Below are 23,373 nucleotides of genomic sequence, written 5' to 3' on the forward strand. Positions count from 1 at the left end.
ACACATATCATTTATATATATAAGAAAACATAAAGGTCCAATAATAATGCCTTGAGGAATTCCCCTCTTCATTATTACAGGGTCAGATAAAGCTTCGCCTACTCTAATTCTCTGAGTTCTATTTTCTAGGAATATAGCCACCCATTCAGTCACTCTTTTTTTTTAGTCCAATTTCACTCATTTTTGCCAGTAGTATTCCATGATCTACCCTGTCAAATGCCTTAGATAGGTCAATCGCAATACAGTCCATTTGGCCTCCTGAATCTGCTATATCTTGCTTGTGCTCATCCCATTTCTTTATAACATAATAAACATCTATTATCATCCCTATTGTCTCTGTATGCTTTATTTATCTGTACTCCCATTAAACATTACTGGTTAATTTATCGACATCGTCCAAAAACCCGCATGTGAGTTTCGATAAGGGTGTAAAATAAAATCAAACTGGGCCAAATGTGTTGATTTATAATAGAGTCTATTGATTTTCTGATCTGATTTAAGAAAACGGTGTTTACACATCTCTATAAATGATCATTATTCTGTTTTATCTTTCCACACCAAAACAAGAAGCAAAAATGCATGGAAATTAAAGATTACTTACGAAAAGCGTAACATAAATACAATCAGTAGCATAGGAATTCGCACAAAATATGACTAGAAAAATATTCCATTCCGGGTGGCACAACGTACCAACTTCAAAGCGTCTACGAGTCACACATGAAAAGTTAACATATTATATCAGTACGAATAGTGTGGAAAAATAATTTCAACGCAATCTTTTGTCGACAAAGTATACTTTTACATTAATTTTTAGAAAAGAAATAGATACAGTCTTGATAAATTTAGATGGTAACCTAATTCTAATTATTAATGAAACCCTTCAGGCTATTATGACAATTTTCCCTAACGTTGCCATTGGTAGAAACATGTGTTTTCAAAAAATAGCGGCAAAAACGGAAAATGTTCCCCCTCGCTCCATTGATCAGACCCACTATGTCTATTTCCTCTAGCTGGAATTTATCTCTGTAGTAAGGAATTGTTGGCAAGTAAACAGTCCTTTTCTCGTGGTTGACATCTGCGGGCTGCGACTTATTGCAGACCGTACAGGTCGATAAAACTGTCAGTACCGAAAAATATTGACAGTAATACTGATCATGTGTGGACTGGTATGATGGAATGACGGCCAGTACTGAAGCAGATCCGGATTTCCTGATCTGTGGGCGTCAGTATTGTAGAGTGGTGGGGATACTGACAGTTATACTGACCGTGTGAATGCGCTTGTCATTATTTCTGTCAGTAATAACGGACCAGCGATGGACGACAAATGCGTTTCTCACCAAGGCCAAGTAGACGTGCTTATGAAACCGTCAAGTAGGCCTATTGCAAACTTTATCGAGCTATTTGAAACGCTGCCAGAATAAACGTACCGGTAACACAATACTTCACATGTTTCCACAACTGCTGTACTGATAGAAACTGGTGACATTAAAAAACTTTAAATCTTCAAAATTTCTACCAGTTGCAAGGTAACTCAATGTCACCGCTAATCTCTTTGCCACCGATAAACAGGTCCGCATGTTTGCATTTTGCCTTATTAGAAAAGACTCTACCATTCCTAGTAATTTCGCAAAAGTACCCTCATTCATTCGGAGAAAGTTCTCATAATCTTCTGCTTCAGTATACAGTACAGTACATTGTATTTCCCTAAACACCTTCATATGAGAATTCTCTCCTCTTTATCTAAACCAATCTTTAATCCATCGTTGACGTAACAAATGCCCGTCATTTACGATCCATCTTGATAGAATACCACAATTGAATGTTATAAATCTCATTCCGTATTGACGGTTACTGAGTTTTTATTTGTAAAGTGAGAATATCGCAATGGTAAGCAAGTGCACTATTACTGACCAAAATATTAACAATAATAATGATCGTGTAATGTCGCTACAATATTGATGCGTACTGTTAGTATTATTGACTCAGTATTACTGACCGTGTAGGGTCTAGTCAAGGCTTTCAAAGGGGACAGTTGGATCGATGATGTCGATCCATCTGTGGTTTCCGCTGTGCGCCAATCCATGAACCTCTTCAAATACCTGGAAACCATGGTCTTTCAACGTCGTCCCAATTAACGTGCGGATGTTATGATGACGCGTATTCCTTAAAAGTTCGCCGTGAGGACAGTTTACAGCAGATAACCAACGCAATGCCTTACTACTTTAGTCTGTTTCAAATGGGAAGAATGTTGTCTTTCAGAGACTACTTCTCCAATTGCCGGGCTGAGTGGCTCAGACGGTTGACGTGCTGGCTTTCTGACCCCAACTTGACTTGGCTCAGTCCGGTGGTATTTGAAGGTGCTCAAATACGTCAGCCTCGTGTCAGTATATTTGCTGGCACGTTAAAGAACTCTTGCGGGACTAAATTCCGGCGCCTCAGCGTCTCCGAAAACCCTAAAAGTAGTTAGTGGAACTTAAAGTCAACAACATTATTATTATTATTATCTTCCCCAATTGTCCAACCCTGCGGCCGCTGTATCGTCGCGTTATTCCGCCTGTTCAATACTTGCACTTCGCAGCGAAGAATTTCACTGTGTTAAATATACTTGCACCAGAAAAATACAGCAGTTTCCCATTAAAATCAATAACAATAATAATAATTTCGTGTGGCTATTTCTAGCCGAGTGCAGCCCTTTTAAGGCAGATCCTCCGATGAGGCTGGGCGGCATCTGCCATGTGTAGGTAACTGGTAACTGCGTGTTATTGTGGTGGAGGACAGTTTTGTGTGGTGTGTGAGTTGCAGGGATGTTGGGGAATTAACCAATTGGAATTAACCAATAAAGATTAAAATCCCCGACCCGGCCGGGAATCGAACCCGGGACCCTCTGAACTGAAGGCAGTACGCTGACCATTCAGCCAACGAGTCGAACATTACAACCAATGGAAAAAAGAAATGGAAAGGCATGTGGCTTTTAGTGCCGGGAGTGTCCAAGGACAAATTCGGCTCGCCAGATGCAGGTCTTCTGATTTGACTCCCGTAGGCGTCCTGCGCGTGGTGATGAGGATGAAATGATGATGAAGACGACACATACACCCAGGCCCCGTGTCAGCGAAATTAACCAATTATGGTTAAAATTCCCGACTCCGCCGGGAATCGAACCCTGGACTCCTGTGACCAAAGGCCAGCAAGCTAACCATTTAGCCATGGAGGCGGACATTTAAATCAATGAATGAATGAATGAATGAATCAATCAATCAATGATCTTCATTTAGTTCTGTCAAGCGGATTCCCTATCAATTGCTTTTCTAGTTTTTTCTTAAATTATTTCCAAGAATTTGGAAAATTTATCGAACTTTTGGTAATTAATCGATCGTTTAAGACGGACTGTAGCTAAAAGTTGTATTTACGCCATCACATAGAAATTGATACATTGAGGTCTTTTCTTGAAGTACCAAACGTTCATTGGTAAGAAGATCTAAGTCTGCTGCAGGTAAGTCATTCCAATGATCAATTTCATGATTTACGAACCAATATTTGCGATATTCTGCGATATTACATTTATTTTAAGTGAATGATCAGCCCTGCGTTTGTAACGTGACTTTTCTAGTCAATTACTATTACTGTTAAATTGTTCTCATTCCTGCCTGAAGGGGGAGGCGGGCCTCTTAGACGGTGATTTGTTACAGTGAAGGAGGTGCTCGGAGAAGGTGAAGGGTTGGCGGTCGTAGCCTGTACTAGAAGCAGTAGAACGGAAATTCACGGAAAACCATTCTCAGGGCAGCCCCTCTCCGTCTCCCGAATACAGAGGCATAGAGTCACGGTAGAGCCACCCGTCCTCTGTTCGGTTGGTCGGTCGGAGCGCAGACTTGCAGGCCGAGACTCACTCTGCAACCAACTGTTGCCAAGCTGGCTTACTCGTAAATTCATTGTGCATGGCACATCATGGTGCATTTTTCCTGCTAGCCTAAAGTGTCCCGCACCCTGTCTTTACCTATCTTTGAATTATCCTGAAATATTTTGTATCAGTTAAGACATGCGAATTTTCATATTTTTTGTATTTGTGGGGTTAGTAGTTGTAGTAGACCGCGTCTGGTCTTACGGTATATTGCATCATAAAACAAGTTGATATCGATAAAAACCACTTGATTTCATTACTGATCCTCTTTTGATACAAATATTGGGTGCAGTATTCGTGGAACACTGCGAGCTATAAACCCAATTGGAGCATGGTCTCGTTTTTCTGTGTGCAGTATATCATAGTTTTATGTGCAAGAACACTGTATAAATACTCCATCCATGGAAGCGCAGAAGATATTGTAACTCTGGAAATAGATTTAATGAATTCATCAACCAGTGGGAAACAAGGCTGGAAACATTTGCATTGTGCTTAAACTTCACAAAAGTAGAATATCAGGAGTTCGGCTCCCAGACAGATGGCACATCGTCAGCATTCTTTTACCTTGGCTCACGAGTAATGTTAAATAAGGTAGTGGCGATATTTATTTATTTAATTATTTATTGAAGAACATTACAGGCTTTCGGCCCAAATACATGTTCCCGTTACAAAGAGAAAAATAATAAAAGTACGGCATGAACTAAATCTACTATGTGGACGCTCACATGAGCGGGAAACCTATCCACATGTGAATGCCACCCTACTGACCGGCCGTGCCGTCCCGCCCTGGTGAGGAAAAAAGGAGCCGCCCTCCCTGGGAACGACACGTCCGGCCCTCTACACAGGTGACAAAGCTATATCCTCACCATTCCGTTTGACTACAGGCTACCCGCGCGCTGGAATCCAGCACCCTAGGACGCAATATTAAATGGACTAATCCGCAAAGTCTATCACGTTTTGGCAAATGTCGGGAAGTCATTGTTGATCGTTGGCAAGACGTTCTCTGTTGATGATAGCGACTGAGCGCCCTATTGTACGGAGTACGGATGTCACGTCAGGAAGTCGGTGCTTCGGAAACAAGTTTGGTGAGTACGGAAGGTGTTCCAAGACCTACCAATGTCAATCTGATCTTGGAGAATGGACGGCGGTGCAAATCTGCAATTTCATTCCGACCCGCACGAAACGCCTTGACCCACCGCGCAACTCTCCTATACGGCAATGCATTCTCGCCACAGGCTTCACGGAATGCTCGATAACATTCTGATGCATTTTTGCCACGGGTAACGTCTATTTAAATTCACGAATGCTGATCGCATTTGGAAACCATGCTTTAGAGCGGCGAAATTGACACCCTTTACTTCAACGCCACACAGCAACAGCACTCCCAACTGGATGCCCGTCATCAACAACAGCGCCACCTGACCGCTGTCGTATCCTATTTGCGCATGCTCGACCTCCTGCGAGTGTCTGGACCAAAGAGGATAGATTAGAATAGAGATGAAACTCAATGATACATTTCGGTTCCAAGCCACTTGGCGCTAGTAGTTTTAGTCTCTTTTCCGAGATAGCGCCACAGTGTGCATTCTGATCACCGCCGTCTCAATATCTATATACTGCCTGCTCTGTGCCGCGAGAATTGCGTTTACAGCGACATTGCAGATGGCAGCACTTACCGCACCCACAGCACATGTTGGTTAAATGAGAGTTGGTCCGTAACACAAATATAAAATGAAAAATAATCCTTAACATGTTACTAATTGAGAAGATAATGTACATACGGAAACTAATATTTCACATTGGAGCTTGGCTTACGATATAGAAACGTAAAATATATAAAATCTTACCAGTTACAGTAGATATATTGGGATCATCCCGCTGCTGCATGGTACATACACATTTCAGAATGTTCTTGACACGAGTAACGGAGCACCTTTTCAGTCCTTTATTTACTGTTATTTAGCAGCAGTGGACGCAAAAATATTCCTATCACTATTTCGCTGACCCTTAGTTCATGACTAGATTTCAGTGCGTGCGTTCGTCATGTCATTAAATCCACCACCCAATCTCACTGTACTAAATAGAGCTTCTATTGCGTCTCCAGAAAAATCATCTAGTGAGAACATAAAATAACCGATTTTATAACAGATAGGACACACATTCCACTGTAGATTACACAGTTAGCGAGACAGCATCTGCCGTCTCATTAGTCAGACACTTCAGTTTTTCACGTTTTGATTCCAACCGAATTATTTTAACGTAATAGATGAAATCATCATTCAACCATTGCAAGTATTTTATCAGCTGGTGAATAGAAATACACAAAGTCTGGATTGTTTTGCCGAAAGGCATTACAGTAATTATTTCTGAACTAAAAGGGATAGATCGGAGACTCCTAAGCCTTTAACGAGGAAGTAGGCAGCAGGACTAGAGAACTTCTTTCAAAGTCGGATTACAAGAAAACACAGCAGTTTATTCGTGAGAGCAGGAGATTTTACAATATCTGTACCGCATACACCTTCAACATTGAACATGCAAACGAACTTGTCACTGGTTCGGTCGTAGAGGAACCGTACCCAATTAGCCATTTAATCGGCGATCACTGTTACACTCCTCACTGTTGGTCTGTGAGTTTTACATTCAGCTCTAAGTCTTTCCTTCACTAATTGAGAAATTCCGACAAACACTATCAACATTTTCCATTTAGGCTACCTGTCTAGAGTACGTTGTGACGGAGCTGACACTAGACCAGGAATCCTGCCATATACGTAACCGTTTGGGATAATATTCCCCACGCCACATAGTGCCGCGTGATTTGTTCTGACTGCCCGCATTTTGTCTTGCGAAAATTATGGATTTGATTTTTAAAGACGGTCGTTTTTCCGTTATATTTGTCTGCTTGCTTTACTTTATTCAGACGATCAATTTCTGGGTTGTCTTCGAATTGTCTCTGTAGTCTTCTAACGTCATTATGGTTAGTCATCACATATTATCGCAGTCTCAGATTCTTGATCGGAGCCTCTAATGTCTGATTTTCTGATCACTGCTGTCTTTCTTACTCGTTAGAATACTGACTTGGATTGATGCATCGTTGTTCAAATGAATTTCGTACTCGTCATCCAATATATTTTCTGTGGTTGAAGAGCTTGTTTCATCAATATTTCTTCCGAAGAAATATTTTGTCGCTGTCTGGGGTCTTTCGTGGAGCTAATTTTCTGGTTTGAAGGTAATGGGGTTAATTCGAAGACCGACTAGGCACGCTCTCTGGCTTCAATATATTTTTATATATAAGTTGGGTGCGTTAGCTCGCGCCCCTAGCGGAGGTTCGTGACACTAAGAGCTCACGCTGAGAAGCATGTTAACCGGATAGCATAGAGCAGGCAGTACATATGATTGAGACGGCGGTGATTCTGATGCAATACCTTAGTATTACTATCAACAGATAGCGCGGAGAATTAACATCCGGCGCAGTGACGCACATCCGGGTATGCTTACGGCTCCTCCCCCCTCCTTTCCCTGCCCCTCGCCCCCCCCAAACGGCGATAATAATGCAGTTCTACTACTTCCATGCCCAATACATTGTAATTCATATATTTTTATTTCCAAGTACTTACTACGTTGTAAATAATGATCTGATATCCCTAGTTTGTATGGCATACTATGTTACTGAGAACATAACCACACACCTCAAAGCAGCTTTAACTTCAAATGAATGATTGACACATTTACACAAAGCTGATATTATAACAAATAAGAAATCCCTTCGAAAGCAAGACAACAGAGCACACCATATGCAAGAAAATGGGGTATCACATCAATATCCAAGTTACACATGAAAATAAAAATAACAGAATTAAATGCACTGAGACAGGAAATATATAGAACTACATTAATAGAACCATTCAGCTTTCAGCCCCTGATGTGTACTCAAACAGGAAATACAGGATTTCAGGAGGACTGGCGAAGATATATTTCAAATAAACAAGCACTAGGAGTGAAGATTTACAGCACAAGCACATGAGCACTTGAAATTCAAACAACACAAATACTGTAGCATCATGGGAACTATCGATTAAAATCGATATAAGTTCGAACAAGGTTAATCGATTGGGTAAAATCGAATTCGATGCAATTCAGCAATATTATCTCCACAATGCTTGACGTTTTATGACTAATTAATTTGTTAGAAGGGCCCACTGATTGAGGTTAGACTTGAAATACTTTAAATACTTGACTTCGGGACAAACTGCCTTTAATTATTAACAACGCTCATTTCATGCTTACTTGGGTGCGATCTACAGAACGTGTATATAACTATTTACGCGTTATGAATGACCTCCAGCGCCATCTAGAAAAAGAGACTGAAACTACCTGAAGCTAGCTACAGATTGGAACCAAATGCCCTATTAGAGTTTCACCCCCCTGGTCTGGACTACGTTGCCACAACTCTGCTGACAGCCCTCGTATAATTTTAGACACTTGAGTGTGAGTGTCACCTGGCTAAAGTGGCACCAGGACACGGGCATCTTTTGTAACCGCAAAATCCCTCCTTGTCACAAGTAGAAGATCTACCACACAGTCGTCCGCTCAGTGGGGCTGTGTGGTGCGGAACGTTGGTCTGCGGCAAAGAGACACGATCAGGTCCTGCACGTAACTCAGATGCGCAAAAAAGGGAAGCAAGAGTGAGGTGGTCTGAGCTGACACAGACTTGTTACAAAGTGGGCTTTTACACTCAGCCCAGATGGACAGCGACCTCGAGGCCGACGTAAAGAGAGAGGTGGATGGACTGCCTCTGGGAGGAAATGCGAACCATAGATATTCTTCCTGCCGACACCGAAGACCTGACGAAATGCAAGAAGGCACACTCCTAAAATGGGACACATGCCAGGAAGAAGAAAAAGAAGGATTATGTATTATGAAACAAATACATGCCCACACTTCATTATCAACAATAGTGCTTATATTTTCTCGTATATTTTCCTTTGTCACATATTATACAAAATTATTATGCGATCTTTCGTCGTGTGATCCACTTTTTATTTACTAGTTTGACAACGGAGTAAAATTCGTCCTACAGATTCATTTTAATTTCATGTTCAGCTTTAAGATGTCCGGAATTCTATTCTACGAAATGTCTAATCGTTACAATTATCATCGTTACAGGTTTCAAAAGAAATAGTTTTTTGTTGTAATATTTGAACACTACTCTACTGTAAAATAATCGCTAAAATATATGAGTTATGGAACATCAAACCAAGGAACTCACCTGCACAAATTGAACCGATATCCCAGCTTGACGGTGAATCATGAATCTCCTGGTGCCGCTTTCGATGACAAAATCTGGAACGAGAGCGTAGTGTTTGAAACTCAGAACATTTTTACACAGGAACTACACGTTGGCGAATAACCAGCAGTACTAGATGGTTATGGTAGGTAGAGAGAATTGAATTTAATTTTTTTATTTAATTTATTGATAATGGTGATTTACATGCCACTGAGGATGAAAAGCACCTTTATGCAGCGTCTCCTTATAATACAATATGGGTTTAAGAATATACGAACAATATTTTATAATATTAAAATATTAAATTAAACATTAAACTTAAAAATTAAAATACAGATACCAATTGCAATAAAATTAAAACGTGAATCATATAAGAAGTAATAAAGTATATCATTCGATTTTTTAATATTTTAGACTCAAGAATCTAAAGAATATAAAAAACAGAAACAATTTTTTTTAGAAATATACATATTTCTTATTATTAGACACAAGAATACCTGATCTCAGCCCCTTGCGTACTCCTCCCGGAAGACAGATGTTAAGGACTGCTTTAGTTGGGTGCAGTTCCTGTCATTTGCGAAACGGTGAAGATTAAAGACATTGAAGATACGTGATGCAGTGCAAACAAAAGATTTGTTAAATTTAGTGGTACGATGAAGGGGAATTTGTAGGGTAGTTTTTGTAAACCTATTATCTCTGTTATGTACTGACCCCATAGATTTAAATGCATTATAAAAGTAGGGTGGGGTCTTCAGTTTGAGAATTTTGTGCGTAGCAACGGCTACTGAGATTTTCCGTCGTTCATGGAGTTTCAATCATTGCAGCTGTATGTAATAGGGTGTAATGTGTTCATCACGCATGGCATTTGTCACGTAACGAACACATGCGTTTTGTACCCTCTGTAGTTGTATGTTCAAAGTTTCAGATAAGTACTTGTATACGACTGATCCATAGTCAATTATGGGGAATATAAGACTTTGAACAAGTAGTTTTCGCATAAAAGGTGGTGTACATGACGTTTCAAAATATGCATGGATGACACAACTTTTCTGATCACATTTGACGTATGATCAAACCAGGATAGGGTTCTGTCGAAAATGAGTCCTAGATTGTTAACGGTGTCACTATAATGGATATCTGAATCTAGAATTTTTATTGCTGGGAGGGATTTGAGGTCAACAGTTTTCAGGAGTTTTGAGTAACCTATGCAAATAAGCTGGGTCTTAGCTACATTTAATTGGAGGTTATGATTTGCGCTCCATTCGGTCAATCGTGAGATATCATGGTTAAAATGCATTATACAAGAAGGTGCGTTAGTGGGACTGAAGTGGAAGTAAGGTTGTAAGTCATCAGCATACATGTGAAACGTAATACTTTTAAACACTTCAGAAATGTCATTAATATAAATAGAAAAACATAAAGGACCGAGGACTGATCCTTGTGGTACGCCACAGTTTACTGATTCCCAGATAGAGGATCGTCCGTCAACAAACGTAACTCTTTGTAATCTACTTGATAGATATGATTCAAACCAAGACAGAGCACTCTGCGAGAAACCAATTGACTTCAACTTTGCAAGAAACAACTCATGATTAACAGAGTCAAATGACTTAGATGAGTCAAAGAGACATAAGGTAGTAAGCTGCCTCTTATCAATAGGGGCGCGTATATCATCCGTAACTCTCAGCAGAGCCGTAGTAGTACTACGGCCCTTCTTGAGGCCAGATTGGTGGGGATTTAGAATGTGATATTTAGACAGATATTCACATATCTGCTCGTGGACAATTCTTTCTAGTGCCTTACTAAGTGCACAGAGGATGTTGATGGGCCTAAAATCACTTACAGACTGTTGGGTTTTTCTTTTTGGGCACAGGACGTACATTGGCACGCTTCCATTCTGAGGGATACACTCGTAGAGAGAAATTAAATAAATGCACAAGGGCAGGAAGAAATATGTCAATGCAATTAGAAATCATGGATATTGAGATATTATCTGGACCTTTAGCTTTAGTTCGAATTGATCTGACTGCTTTTTCTACCTGTGAAGGGTGTATGTACATGCAATAGAATTTATCTCTGTTACTTGGAGTGACAGATCTATAATGCTTGGCAGTGTCTGATTCTTTCGGAGAGTTGAAGTTAGAGAATGATGCCATATAATATTCACTTAATTCGGATGGAGTAACAGGCATCTGGCTATCTTGAGAGTGACTGACTCCAATACCAAGTGATTTTGCACCACGCCAAGAAGCTGAGGTGCTCTTACAGTTACGGAAGATGTTGTACGTATACTTCACTTTAGTGTTTCTAATGACTTGTTTTGTTTCATTACGCAAGACCCTGAATTGCTCGGATCATCTGGAAGTTTTGTTTTAATAAATTTCTTCCTAGCTCTGTCCCGTTTACTTATCAATTCCTTAATACGCGTATTGAACCATGGTGTTGACTGGTGTTTTACGAGAATTCTTTTTATGGGCGCATGCTTGTCGTAAAGAAAAAGTACAAAGTTGTTGAAGAGAGAGACTTTTTGATCTATGTCATTAGACTGGAAAAACACATTCCAGGGTAGTAATTCAGCGTCAGTACGAAACTTGTTTACGTGAAATTTACTGAAGTCTCGAACAAGAATTGTTTTAGGAATTTATTTTGGCGTGGATAAATTGAATACAGCATACAGCAAGTCATGACCAGAAAAACCGGCAGCTGGTTCCTGTCCGTATTCTACTACCAACTCATTGCAGTTGGATGAGATTATGTAGAGAGTGCTATCGGAAGTGGCAGTATGAAAGGTTGGATTGAATGGAAGGCAGTCGAGGTTACAAGCGTTGAGCACATCACGTATGTTATTGCTTTCAAACGTCCCAGTTCCGAAACGAGCATTAACATCGCCCACAACGAATACATATTTATAATTCATAACATGAGAATACATATCGTTCAAGTATGTATCCATGAACCCTACTTTTGGTGGACGATATATACAAGCGAAAAGAATTTTAGTGTCTGAAAGGGCTATATCAGGGATTATGTACTCAGTTTTCTTACTGTACTCTCCAGGAGATTTGCTAAGTACACTACATTTTATGCTGTTCTTCAAGTAAACTGCAACACCACCAGCGGCTCTGTCTATTCTGTCACTACGGAAAATATTATACCCATCGAGACAGACGGCAGAATCTGATACTGAAGGTTTAAGAAATGTTTCACTTACTGCAATAATATCAAACGAACTCTTGCCAAAAATATGCTGGAACTCAGATATATGCGAGGAGTCAACAAGAGACTGAGAATTGTTATGAATGACCTTATGATTTCGTGTTTCGCACACTAACACCGTATAGTAAGTCAGATAAGACACACTCATTACTTGTCATGAGTACAATATAGTACAAAAGGTTAAACACAATAGATAAATAACAGATCGTTCAAGAAATATGATGTTTTTAGTAGCCTATATCAATATAAGAATAATTTAAGGATTTAGAAATTATGTGATGAAGTGAGATAAATAAATGAGTAGAAAATGTGTATAAAATCAATCACGTTAGCAATTATTTCTAAATGTAAAAGAAAGATAGAAGGAGAGGGAGAGCAACAATTAAGACAGTTTCGTTTGTATGAAAATACTGGACAGAAGGATCCCAGATATCGAATGTCAAGTTCCGAAAAACTATTGAATTCATTAAAAGAAACACACTTATATAGAGTGGGAGCCTGGGAAGTAGAGGACGAAATTGTAACATTGGATGTAGTCGTAAGTACATTTGCCAATTTAATAAGGGATTACAAAGCTGAGAATAACTTGAGAACTGATGACTATACAGGGAGGTTTAGATAAGCAAATAGTGAGTGTTCGTTGTGACTAAGATAGGGGCAGGAGGTGAAATTTAAAGGTAGCGTATGGACAGTAAATTAGAGATCAAAGTGAGGGTTACTGGGTGGAAGAGTTGAGAAAACTACTGTGTGGCATAACAATGAGATACTTTCATTTGAAAATGAAAATCCACAGCCTGTTTAAAGTCATTCGACCGGGTCAGGAACGGAATGAATGGAACCCCGTCTAGCGGCGAGGATAGGAATTGTGCCGGCTACCGAAGCCTGTCGCACACTTCTGGGGCAATGATTAATGAATGACCGATGAAATGAAATGATATGGGAGGGTGTTGCTGGAATGAAATATGATAGGGAAAACCGGAGTACCCGGAGAAAAACATGTCCCGCCTCCGCTTTGCCCAGCACAAATCTCATATGGAATGACCGGGATTTGAACCACGGAACCCAGCGGTGAGAAGCCGGCGCGCTGCCGCCTGAGCCACGGAGGCTCATATAACAACAACAACAACAACAACAACAACAACAACAACAACAACAATAATAATAATAATAATAATAATAATAATAATAATAATCTAAGTCACTCTCCTACCAGGCCAAATTCAAGCACTACAGCACGATAGTCAAACCTGAATGTTTATACGCAGCTGAGACAACAGCCACGAAGGGACTCTCAGATTTGGAAAAGAAAGAAAGGAGGTTCCTTAGAAAGATTCTTGGACCCAAAAAATCATCAGACAAGTTCACGTTTCGCATGAGACCAAACCAAGAACTGTACCAACAATTTGAAAACTTCACCACCACAATGAAAAAGAGGAGATTGATATTCTATGGACATATTAAAAGGATGGGATCAGAGAGACTCGCCAACAGGATCCTCACCTTCCAGGAGAACAGGAAGGCACAAGTCCCATGGGTAAAAATGTCCACCGAGATTTAGAAAAATGTGGGATCACGGCAGAAGATGTAACAAACAGAAAAATCTTCAGACAGAAAGTTGCGGAGGTGAAGGACCTAGCTGATGAGAAAACGAGGAAGAATAGAGTATTCTCGGCAGAAGGACGAGCACGAGCAAGCCAACGGATGAAGGAATACTGGCGAAAGAGGAAGGAGAAAGAACTTCAGAAAGCAATGTAAGTTGCTTAATCGAAGCCCATAGATGGCTGAAACGAAAAGAATAATATAATAATAATAATAATAATAATAATAATAATAATAATAATAATAATAATAATAATAATAATTGTAACGGGAGGTACACCTCCACTCCGCTAATTTAAAATGTGCGCCAGTTGAAACTCCTCTGCTGGAGGAAGTCTGAACTTTATCTACGCTATTAATTCTCTACTTTCTCAGAAGATGTCACCACGTGGAAAATTTTGAGTTTTTGAACTGTGTCATTTGTGATGGGTTTTTGTTTCGCTTGAAGTAAGAAGTGTGAACTTTCTCTTCTAGAGGACACTACTGAAGATCAACAATAGTGCAACCTAGTGCGAAGTCAAAGAACTATTTTGTTGGAGAAATTTTTATTTCATATGTTTGTCTTTGCTAAATTTTTTTTCTGTTATTGTTTAAGTTGGCTGTATACCCCTCTCTTTCCCCTTGTTTTGCATTTAACCAATCCCGAATTTCTGTTATTAATCTCTGACCAATCATAGGTATCGTCCCCCAACTTGAATATGTTTCTGTACCCTAGCCAATAAAAAGTTTGTGGGAGGGTGTTTTCATTCCCCTGACACCTAGAACCTTCCGCGAGAGGATATAAACTGCTGATTTTTGGGTCTCCGGGCCACTTCTGTTCCATCTTTCAGTGTATAAAGTACATAGCAGGAGGCGGGAAGCGCCTCTTTCCTCGGCAGCGGTCAGCAATAAGGTAATGGCCGATTAATAAATTCTTTCTTTGCTAGCTCAGCAGTTTAACTCTCGGGGCGGGTGCGAAGCGTTCCTCCATGTAACCTTTTCCTAAAATGTAACGATCTTTTCTTCTAGTCTCTTTTAAGCTGCATATTGGGATAGAGAGTGCTAACCCTCTCGAGCTCCCACTCACATTGTATTGAGGTGAGCTTATTTTCTCAACCTATTCTTCGTTAATGTAAAACAAATTGCTCTTTTCTAAAGTCACCTCGGTAGTATGGGATTAGCCCTTGCATTAGTGGCCTAGAGCCAGATTAGGTTTTTAAAAACAAGTGTATTAGGAGTGCAAGATCGCCTCCTCTCAAATTGTTATTTTAGAGGTCATGTAATTGCCCATTTTAATTTTTTTAATAGACCTCAGTAGGTTGGGTATTTTACCCCTGTGTCTATGTCCAGTGAGGACAACTTGAAGGTGGAGTTTGGTATGGCCTGGGAGAGGCTTAAATTTTGAGAGCGAGTGGCTCTTTTGAAAATTGAGTGTTGTATGCCTTGTGGAGGCTTTTCTGTGTAGTTTGGAGCAAGGGCTCCTAGGTATGAATGGGGTTTTCTGCCCCTCTGTTAAAACTCGTGTTTGGGGTAAAACTGAGCTGATTGCCCAAGCAGTGTAAAATCAGGGCGCGAAGCCCAATTCCTGTAAATATTGTAACTACCCTTTTTGATTTGCTACTTTGTACCTGTCATGCTTGTTATTTCTTTGTTTTTGAAAAGAAAATATAACCTTGTTAAATTTTAAATTAATTTTGCTTTTGTAGCTGGAGACCTATTCACACCCGCACCTTCTTTCACCTCTACCTACCACGGAAAACTCCGTAACAAGTGGTAGCAGAGCGTGGTTGAATGGGTCTCAATTTAGCCCCTTTTGACGGCTAAACATTGTTTGTTCCGAACTCTAACTATTTTCCCAGTTGCTGGAATTTTTTGAGTTTTTCAAAATTGTTCTGTCACCATGCCCGGCCCTCGCGATGTTCTCCATCTTAACTATTTGCGCAAGGAGGAGTTGATCTATGAATTGACTATTAGAAATGTACAATCTGGAGGCACGGTTGCAGTAGACACAAACAAGCTTAGAGAGTCCCTAGATTTGCCCATTTCCATCCCCAATTTGGGAGAGAAAGAAATTGACGGCTCTCTTTCCACGATCACGGAGAATATTACTGGGCTAGCTTCTGTAGTTAGTTTTTTTTGATGAAAATGATCCTTCTCCTAATCAAATTAAGCGTGTGCAAGCCAGGCTATATCACTTTTCAAATAGAGTTAACGATCTCTTGTCTCTAAAGTTGAATGACGTTCAGAAGAAGGAAGCTAGTACGCTGCTTGAAAATATGTCTGAATTATCTAGCAAGGTCACTCAATTGTTAACAGGGGAGGTTCCTCCCAAAAGCGATCTACCCACCACAGTGAATGCAGGTAGTGAGGAAGCGCCTCCCAAGGGAGAAGTTAATAGGATAACCGTTGCTGCTCAAACTATCCCTGCCCCATTGGACAACGAATCTGAACGTCGTGCATCATTGAGTAACATCCGTTCTGAATTAACTTCCTTGCCATTGAAACCTTTACCTACTATGTCACCCGGGTTTAGCAGCTTGCCTCATCCATTGGCAATGTTGCTCAGAGGTATCTCTAAGTTTTCCGTTAATACCACCAGTGAGGTAATTTCTTTTTTAAGATTTCTAGTTGAATTTCAGGATCATGCCCTTGTGTTTTCTCTTTATCCATGTCAAATTTTGCAAATTATCTATCCGTATGCTATTGGTATTCTCTCAGATAAAATCGTAAGAGCCATTGCCGAGCAATCATCTATTGAGGATTTCCATGCTCATTTGCTAGCTAACTTCATCCCGGCTAGGGCCAGGTCCTCCCTTATTTAGAAGTACTATTACCGTGTACAACGCTTGGATGAAAACTTGGCTGATTTCATACAGGACATTAAGTTTTATACTAGGGTGTTTGCTCTTCATTTCCCTGAGGATCAGATTGTACAAGCTATTGTGGAAGGGATTTCACCACCCTACAGGTCATATTTGTGTTTCGCGGCGTGCCCGCAAACTTTCTCTGAACTTGAAGCATTGGCCGTCTCAGCGGAAGGAGTTAGATACGCCGATTCTTTGCGTGTCGCGAAAGAGCCCCCGCCTTCCTTTAGTAATACTCGGCCTCCACCTCGCCGACCAGTCAATCCCCGTAAATGTTATGCTTGCGGGTCGCCTGACCATCTGCGCAACAAGTGTCCACTGATCAAGTCAAGTGGGACAAGGAATGGAGCCGGGTCATCACAAGGCTGTTTTAAATGTGGGGCTTTCTCACATATCGCCAAGAATTGTCCCAATTCGAATAGCACCCCCTCCTGCTCAACTTCTGGTGCAAATTCCACCTATGCCAATAATAAAAAGTGACTAGTGGCTTCGGCTGATTCGACTAATCCATCTTCCCGAGACTCAGCCCCGGGTAAACAGGTTGTAAATTCAGGGAACGAGCAATTTTCAAATTCATCTTTTGAAGGTCCCAAAGAGTGTCTTAGGATTGCGGCGGATTCCCCCGCACCGGTCCCCTTTCTCAAAATTGAGTTAAATAACGAGCCTATAACAGCTCTCTTAGATTCAGGTAGTGTTTGTTCTATTATTTCGGCTGATTGGTATTCAAAATTGAAATCTGTTTGTAAGCTTCCTAACTATTGTTTGTCGGAGATCCAATATGTTTCGGATAATTCCTCTCCATTAGAAATTCTCGGTTCCTTATATGTCAAAATTCGTATTTTTCAATTCACATGGAAAGTTAAATTGTTTGTGGCCAAGCATTTGTCTTGCCCCATTATATTGGGAGCGGACTTTATTTCTCACACTGGTCTTGTGCTCGATCTTCAGAGTAGGTCTTGCACTTTCAAATTTGCCTCTAATTGTAATATCCCTCTATTAAAGTGTAATTCTGCATCATGTTCTTCTATTTCGCCTACCCAGGATGAGATGTTGTTAGACCTTAGACATCTACCTGAGGAGCAGGCTGATAGTATTCGCAAATTGTGTCAGTCGTTTCCCGAGGTGTTCTCTGATACTCTTGGTGTTACTGACCTTATTGAATACAAAATTGAGGTCACGGATTCGATTCCTGTCCGTTTTCCACCTTATAGGCTATCTCCACCTAAAATGAAGGCTCTAAAAGAAATCATCGATCAGATGTTGAAGGACGGTATTATTAGGCCCTCTAAGTCAGCGTATTCTTCGCCTATTTTTTTAGTCCCGAAACCCCAAGGAGGCTTCAGGCCTGTCATTGATTACAGGGCTCTCAATCGGAAGGTGGTGTTACAATCTGTGCCCCTTCCCGACCTTCATTCCTGTTTTTCATGGTTTCGTAAGGCCAAGTTCTTTACTATCTTGGACTTGAATCAGGCCTATAATCAAATTCCCCTTGCCGAAGAGTCTAAACATCTTACAGCGTTTGCCACGGACTGGAATTTATACGAATACAACCGCGTGCCTTTCGGGCTCCCCACGGGAGCAGCTGTACTCACTAGGCTACTAGATAGGGTCTTCTCCGACATCAAATTTGAGTACTTATATCACTACTTGGACGATGTCGTCGTATTTTCAGAGACTTTTGAAGAACATCTAGATCATCTGCAAGAAGTTCTCGATCGCCTTCGTAAGGCTGGGTTAACTGTTAAGTTGTCCAAGGTTGCCTTTGCTAAGCCCTCTATGTCTTTCCTAGGGCATATTGTGTCACCGGATGGTGTAGCAGTCGATCATTCTAGAACACAGGCCATCCGTGATTTTAAACCTCCCAAGGACATTAAAGGTATCGCCAGGTTCATTGGTATGGTGAATTTCTTCAGGAAGTTTATTCCTAACTTCGCTAATAGAGCGGCGCCCTTAAACCTTCTTCGTAGGAAAGGCATCAAATTCGAGTGGGGACCTTCTCAACAATCCGCTTTTGAAGACCTTAAATTAGCTCTTTGTAATGCCCCTGTACTTGCTATGCCTGATTTCTCGAAGAAATTCATTGTCCAAACCGACGCATCGTCGTCAGCGGTAGCTGCAGTCCTTCTTCAAGAGACTGAACTAGGGAGGCGCCCCATCGCCTATGCGTCTAGGATATTGTCGGCTCAAGAAGCCAAGTATTCCATCTATGAGCTCGAAGGTTTGGCAGTCTTATTCGCCTTAGAGAAGTTCCGTCTCTATCTGGAACACGTCAAATTCGACCTGGAGACAGATAATCAAGCCTTAAGCTGGGTCTTAGGTAGGCCGCGTCGTACTGGTCGTATAGCCCGCTGGGCCATCCGTATTTCTGCCTTCCAGTTTGATGTTAGACATATCAGAGGTACCGAAAATGTTGTTGCTGATGGACTCAGCCGTATGTTTTCTAACGACGTCGAGACCCACGAACCGGTCGACAGTTCATCACCTTACGAGTCCATACTATCTAAGGTTAATGCTATCCTAACAGATGCTCCCATGCTCTTTAGGGATATCGAGAAATACCAACGTGAAGATCCGACGCTGGCTCCGATAATGGAAACCCTTTCTTCTGGGGAACATGTTGTCCCTTATGTTCTGAGGAATGGTGTTCTATGTTGCCCTTCGAGGCATGATAAGATGATGAAAGTTGTTGTTCCAGCGGTTCTTGTACCTATGATCTTCAAGTATTATCATGAGACCCCATTAGGAGGGCATCTTGGTATCTTTAAAACTCGTGAAAAGATTCGTGAAATGTTCATCTGGAAAGGTATGGACGGTGAAATCCGTGAACTAGTAAAGGCTTGTAAATCCTGTTTGCTTAGTAAACCGACCATGTCCACCAAGGTAGGCCTCTTGTCTTCTCAGCAAGCGTCGCGCCCCATGGAACGCCTGTATATTGATTATGTAGGACCATTCCCCCAGTCAAAGGGTAATGCCAACAAGTTCATCCTTGTGTGTGTAGATGGTTTTACCAGATTTTCTTGGTTATTTCCGACTAAGCTGGCTACCGCTCAGTCTACCATTACTTGCTTAAATTCTATTTTTGCTTCTTTTGGTCCGTGCCAATATATTGTATCTGATAATGCTAAGGCTTTTACATCTAACTTATTTCGTAAATTCTGTTTTGACTTATCCATCTCTCATGTAACTACTTCTGCTTATTACCCTCAACCATCTCTGGCTGAACGGGTTAATCGTAATCTCAGGTCCGCACTTATTGCCTATCATCATGAAGATCATTCCAGGTGGGACACGTCCCTGCATTGGTTAGCTTTTGCTTTGAATTCGGCGGTTCATGAATCTCATAAGTTTACTCCAGCTTCCTTGATGTTCAAGTTTGTTCCCAACACGCCGCTCTCTAACCTTTGGTCTCTGAGTGACATTCTACCCGAGACAATAGATCCGGATAATATTAAAGATCTTTGGAAGAAGGCGAAAGCCAATCTTAAGGTATCTCATGAAAAGGTTAGGGAAAAGTATGATCGTGGACGGAGACCCACCACTTTGAAGGTAGGTGACCAGGTGATGGTCAAGAATTTTGTTCCCGCGGGCAAGCTTGCCCCCAGATTTCATGGGCCATGCATCATTCTCGATTTTCTTACGCCGGTTACATTGTTAGTAAGCAATCCAGCCACCGAGAGGATATTTAGGGTTCATCTGTCCCAGGTGAAACCGGTGTAAATTTTGTGTCAACTTGCTTCATATAATTTGATAGGAATATGAAGGTTATATATTATTTTTTTGAGTTCCACTCTTAAGGCATTCTGCTCCTTCTATTTTATTTTATATGTAAGCATTTCTGTGAAACCTCCCCCGATTTGTTAAACTGCCATCCTGTCCTTGCCACGGCCATTACCACGCTCCCGTCTCCTGCTCCACTACACACAGTGGCTGGATTAGATGAAATGCCATGGATATCTGCACGCCGCTGGCCCCTCAATCTCTCTACAAGCCTGTGCCCTCAAAAAAAATGATAATTGTCCAACAATTCTGCCGTCTAGCTTAAATGTTTCAGTGCCCCCGCAGCCGCGCGGCGCTGTGCCGCGGCTGGGTTCGAGGATGGGCCCCCTCGGCCCCAGCGAGGACGACATGTGCACGGCGCGCCGGAGCTCTCCTCCCGGCCAAGGCTGATGTGCGGCGCACGACCTGCTACTAGCCCGCAGCCTGTATAATGTTCACCGCGGGCGCGGCGTGTTTCAACACCTCTGCTCCCCTCATAGTGCGGGCGAGCGGTATCTCAGGGTACTTGAGGGGTCCGAGCGGCCTCCTTTGGATGCAAGCTGCAATGGCCGGTCTGGCCATCCAACTTCATCAACCTCAACTACATGGACAGTTACGATAAGCAATGACTACACTCGGGAATTCAACAGCAATATTTGGTGGACATTGCAAAATTTTTCATCACTTTTAAGTATTAAAAGTTTATCCTCAGAATTCTACTTCTACAAACTTAAAAACTATTCTTCATCTGCAACAACAAAATTTTGAAACTAAATCAAACCAAATTAAGAAAATCTTATAAATTTTTTTTTGGCAATTAATCTCCATATCTACATCCAAAACTTGGACCTTGTTTTCAAACAATTTCATGTGTCACCCCGGGAGGAACTTTTGGGGGGGGGGAGGTCTGTACCGGGCGGTACACCTCCACTCCGCTAATTTAAAATGTGCGCCAGTTGAAACTCCTCTGCTGGAGGAAGTCTGAACTTTATCTACGCTATTAATTCTCTACTTTCTCAGAAGATGTCACCACGTGGAAAATTTTGAGTTTTTGAACTGTGTCATTTGTGATGGGTTTTTGTTTCGCTTGAAGTAAGAAGTGTGAACTTTCTCTTCTAGAGGACACTACTGAAGATCAACAATAGTGCAACCTAGTGCGAAGTCAAAGAACTATTTTGTTGGAGAAATTTTTATTTCATATGTTTGTCTTTGCTAAATTTTTTTTCTGTTATTGTTTAAGTTGGCTGTATACCCCTCTCTTTCCCCTTGTTTTGCATTTAACCAATCCCGAATTTCTGTTATTAATCTCTGACCAATCATAGGTATCGTCCCCCAACTTGAATATGTTTCTGTACCCTAGCCAATAAAAATTTGTGGGAGGGTGTTTTCATTCCCCTGACACCTAGAACCTTCCGCGAGAGGATATAAACTGCTGATTTTTGGGTCTCCGGGCCACTTCTGTTCCATCTTTCAGTGTATAAAGTACATAGCAGGAGGCGGGAAGCGCCTCTTTCCTCGGCAGCGGTCAGCAATAAGGTAATGGCCGATTAATAAATTCTTTCTTTGCTAGCTCAGCAGTTTAACTCTCGGGGCGGGTGCGAAGCGTTCCTCCATGTAACCTTTTCCTAAAATGTAACGATCTTTTCTTCTAGTCTCTTTTAAGCTGCATATTGGGATAGAGAGTGCTAACCCTCTCGAGCTCCCACTCACATTGTATTGAGGTGAACTTATTTTCTCAACCTATTCTTCGTTAATGTAAAACAAATTGCTCTTTTCTAAAGTCACCTCGGTAGTATGGGATTAGCCCTTGCATTAGTGGCCTAGAGCCAGATTAGGTTTTAAAAAACAAGTGTATTAGGAGTGCAAGATCGCCTCTTCTCAAATTGTTATTTTAGAGGTCATGTAATTGCCCATTTTTATTTTTTTAATAGACCTCAGTAGGTTGGGTATTTTACCCCTGTGTCTATGTCCAGTGAGGACAACTTGAAGGTGGAGTTTGGTGTGGCCTGGGAGAGGCTTAAATTTTGAGAGCGAGTGGCTCTTTTGAAAATTGAGTGTTGTATGCCTTGTGGAGGCTTTTCTGTGTAGTTTGGAGCAAGGGCTCCTAGGTATGAATGGGGTTTTCTGCCCCTCTGTTAAAACTCGTGTTTGGGGTAAAACTGAGCTGATTGCCCAAGCAGTGTAAAATCAGGGCGCGAAGCCCAATTCCTGTAAATATTGTAACTACCCTTTTTGATTTGCTACTTTGTACCTGCCATGCTTGTTATTTCTTTGTTTTTGAAAAGAAAATATAACCTTGTTAAATTTTAAATTAATTTTGCTTTCGTAGCTGGAGACCTATTCACACCCGCACCTTCTTTCACCTCTACCTACCACGGAAAACTCCGTAACAATAATAATAATAATAATAATAATATTAATAATAATAATTTTATATTATTTATTATTATTATAATTTTTATAATAATAATAATAATAATAATTAATAATTATTATTATTAGGGGCTGCCTGGCCGAGACAGTAAAGTCGTGCTCGGTTTGCCCGGAAGGACGTGGGTTAGAATCCCTGTCAGGAAGCTGTAAAATTTGAGAAACGAGATTTCCACTTCCGGAGGTGCACATGGCCCTGAGGTTCACTCAGCCTACATTAAAAATTTATTTTATTTAAAGTTTATTTACAGACACGTGGTGGGGGAAGCGGCCCCATTCTACAGAAGTATTTGGTGCGAACTGCACGTTTTGCGCGAGTTTCTTTGTACTGACTAAAAATGGTTATACGCGTC

The 23,373-nt window shown here is 41.1% G+C and overlaps 1 protein-coding gene across 1 annotated transcript in view; it reads right to left on the reverse strand.

Moving 5' to 3' along the window:
* Window positions 1-23,373, reverse strand: part of LOC137500512 (integrin alpha-PS4-like) — a 93,617-nt gene that overhangs the window by 24,698 nt on the left and 45,546 nt on the right. Inside the window, exon 6 of the mRNA XM_068227438.1 lies at window positions 9,159-9,232. Within this exon, the coding sequence (XP_068083539.1) occupies window positions 9,159-9,232 (74 nt within the window). The remainder of the gene's footprint in view (window positions 1-9,158; window positions 9,233-23,373) is intronic.

The sequence above is a fragment of the Anabrus simplex genome, chromosome 4 (genome assembly GCF_040414725.1).
Source record: "Anabrus simplex isolate iqAnaSimp1 chromosome 4, ASM4041472v1, whole genome shotgun sequence".
Taxonomy (NCBI): Eukaryota; Metazoa; Arthropoda; class Insecta; order Orthoptera; family Tettigoniidae; genus Anabrus; species Anabrus simplex.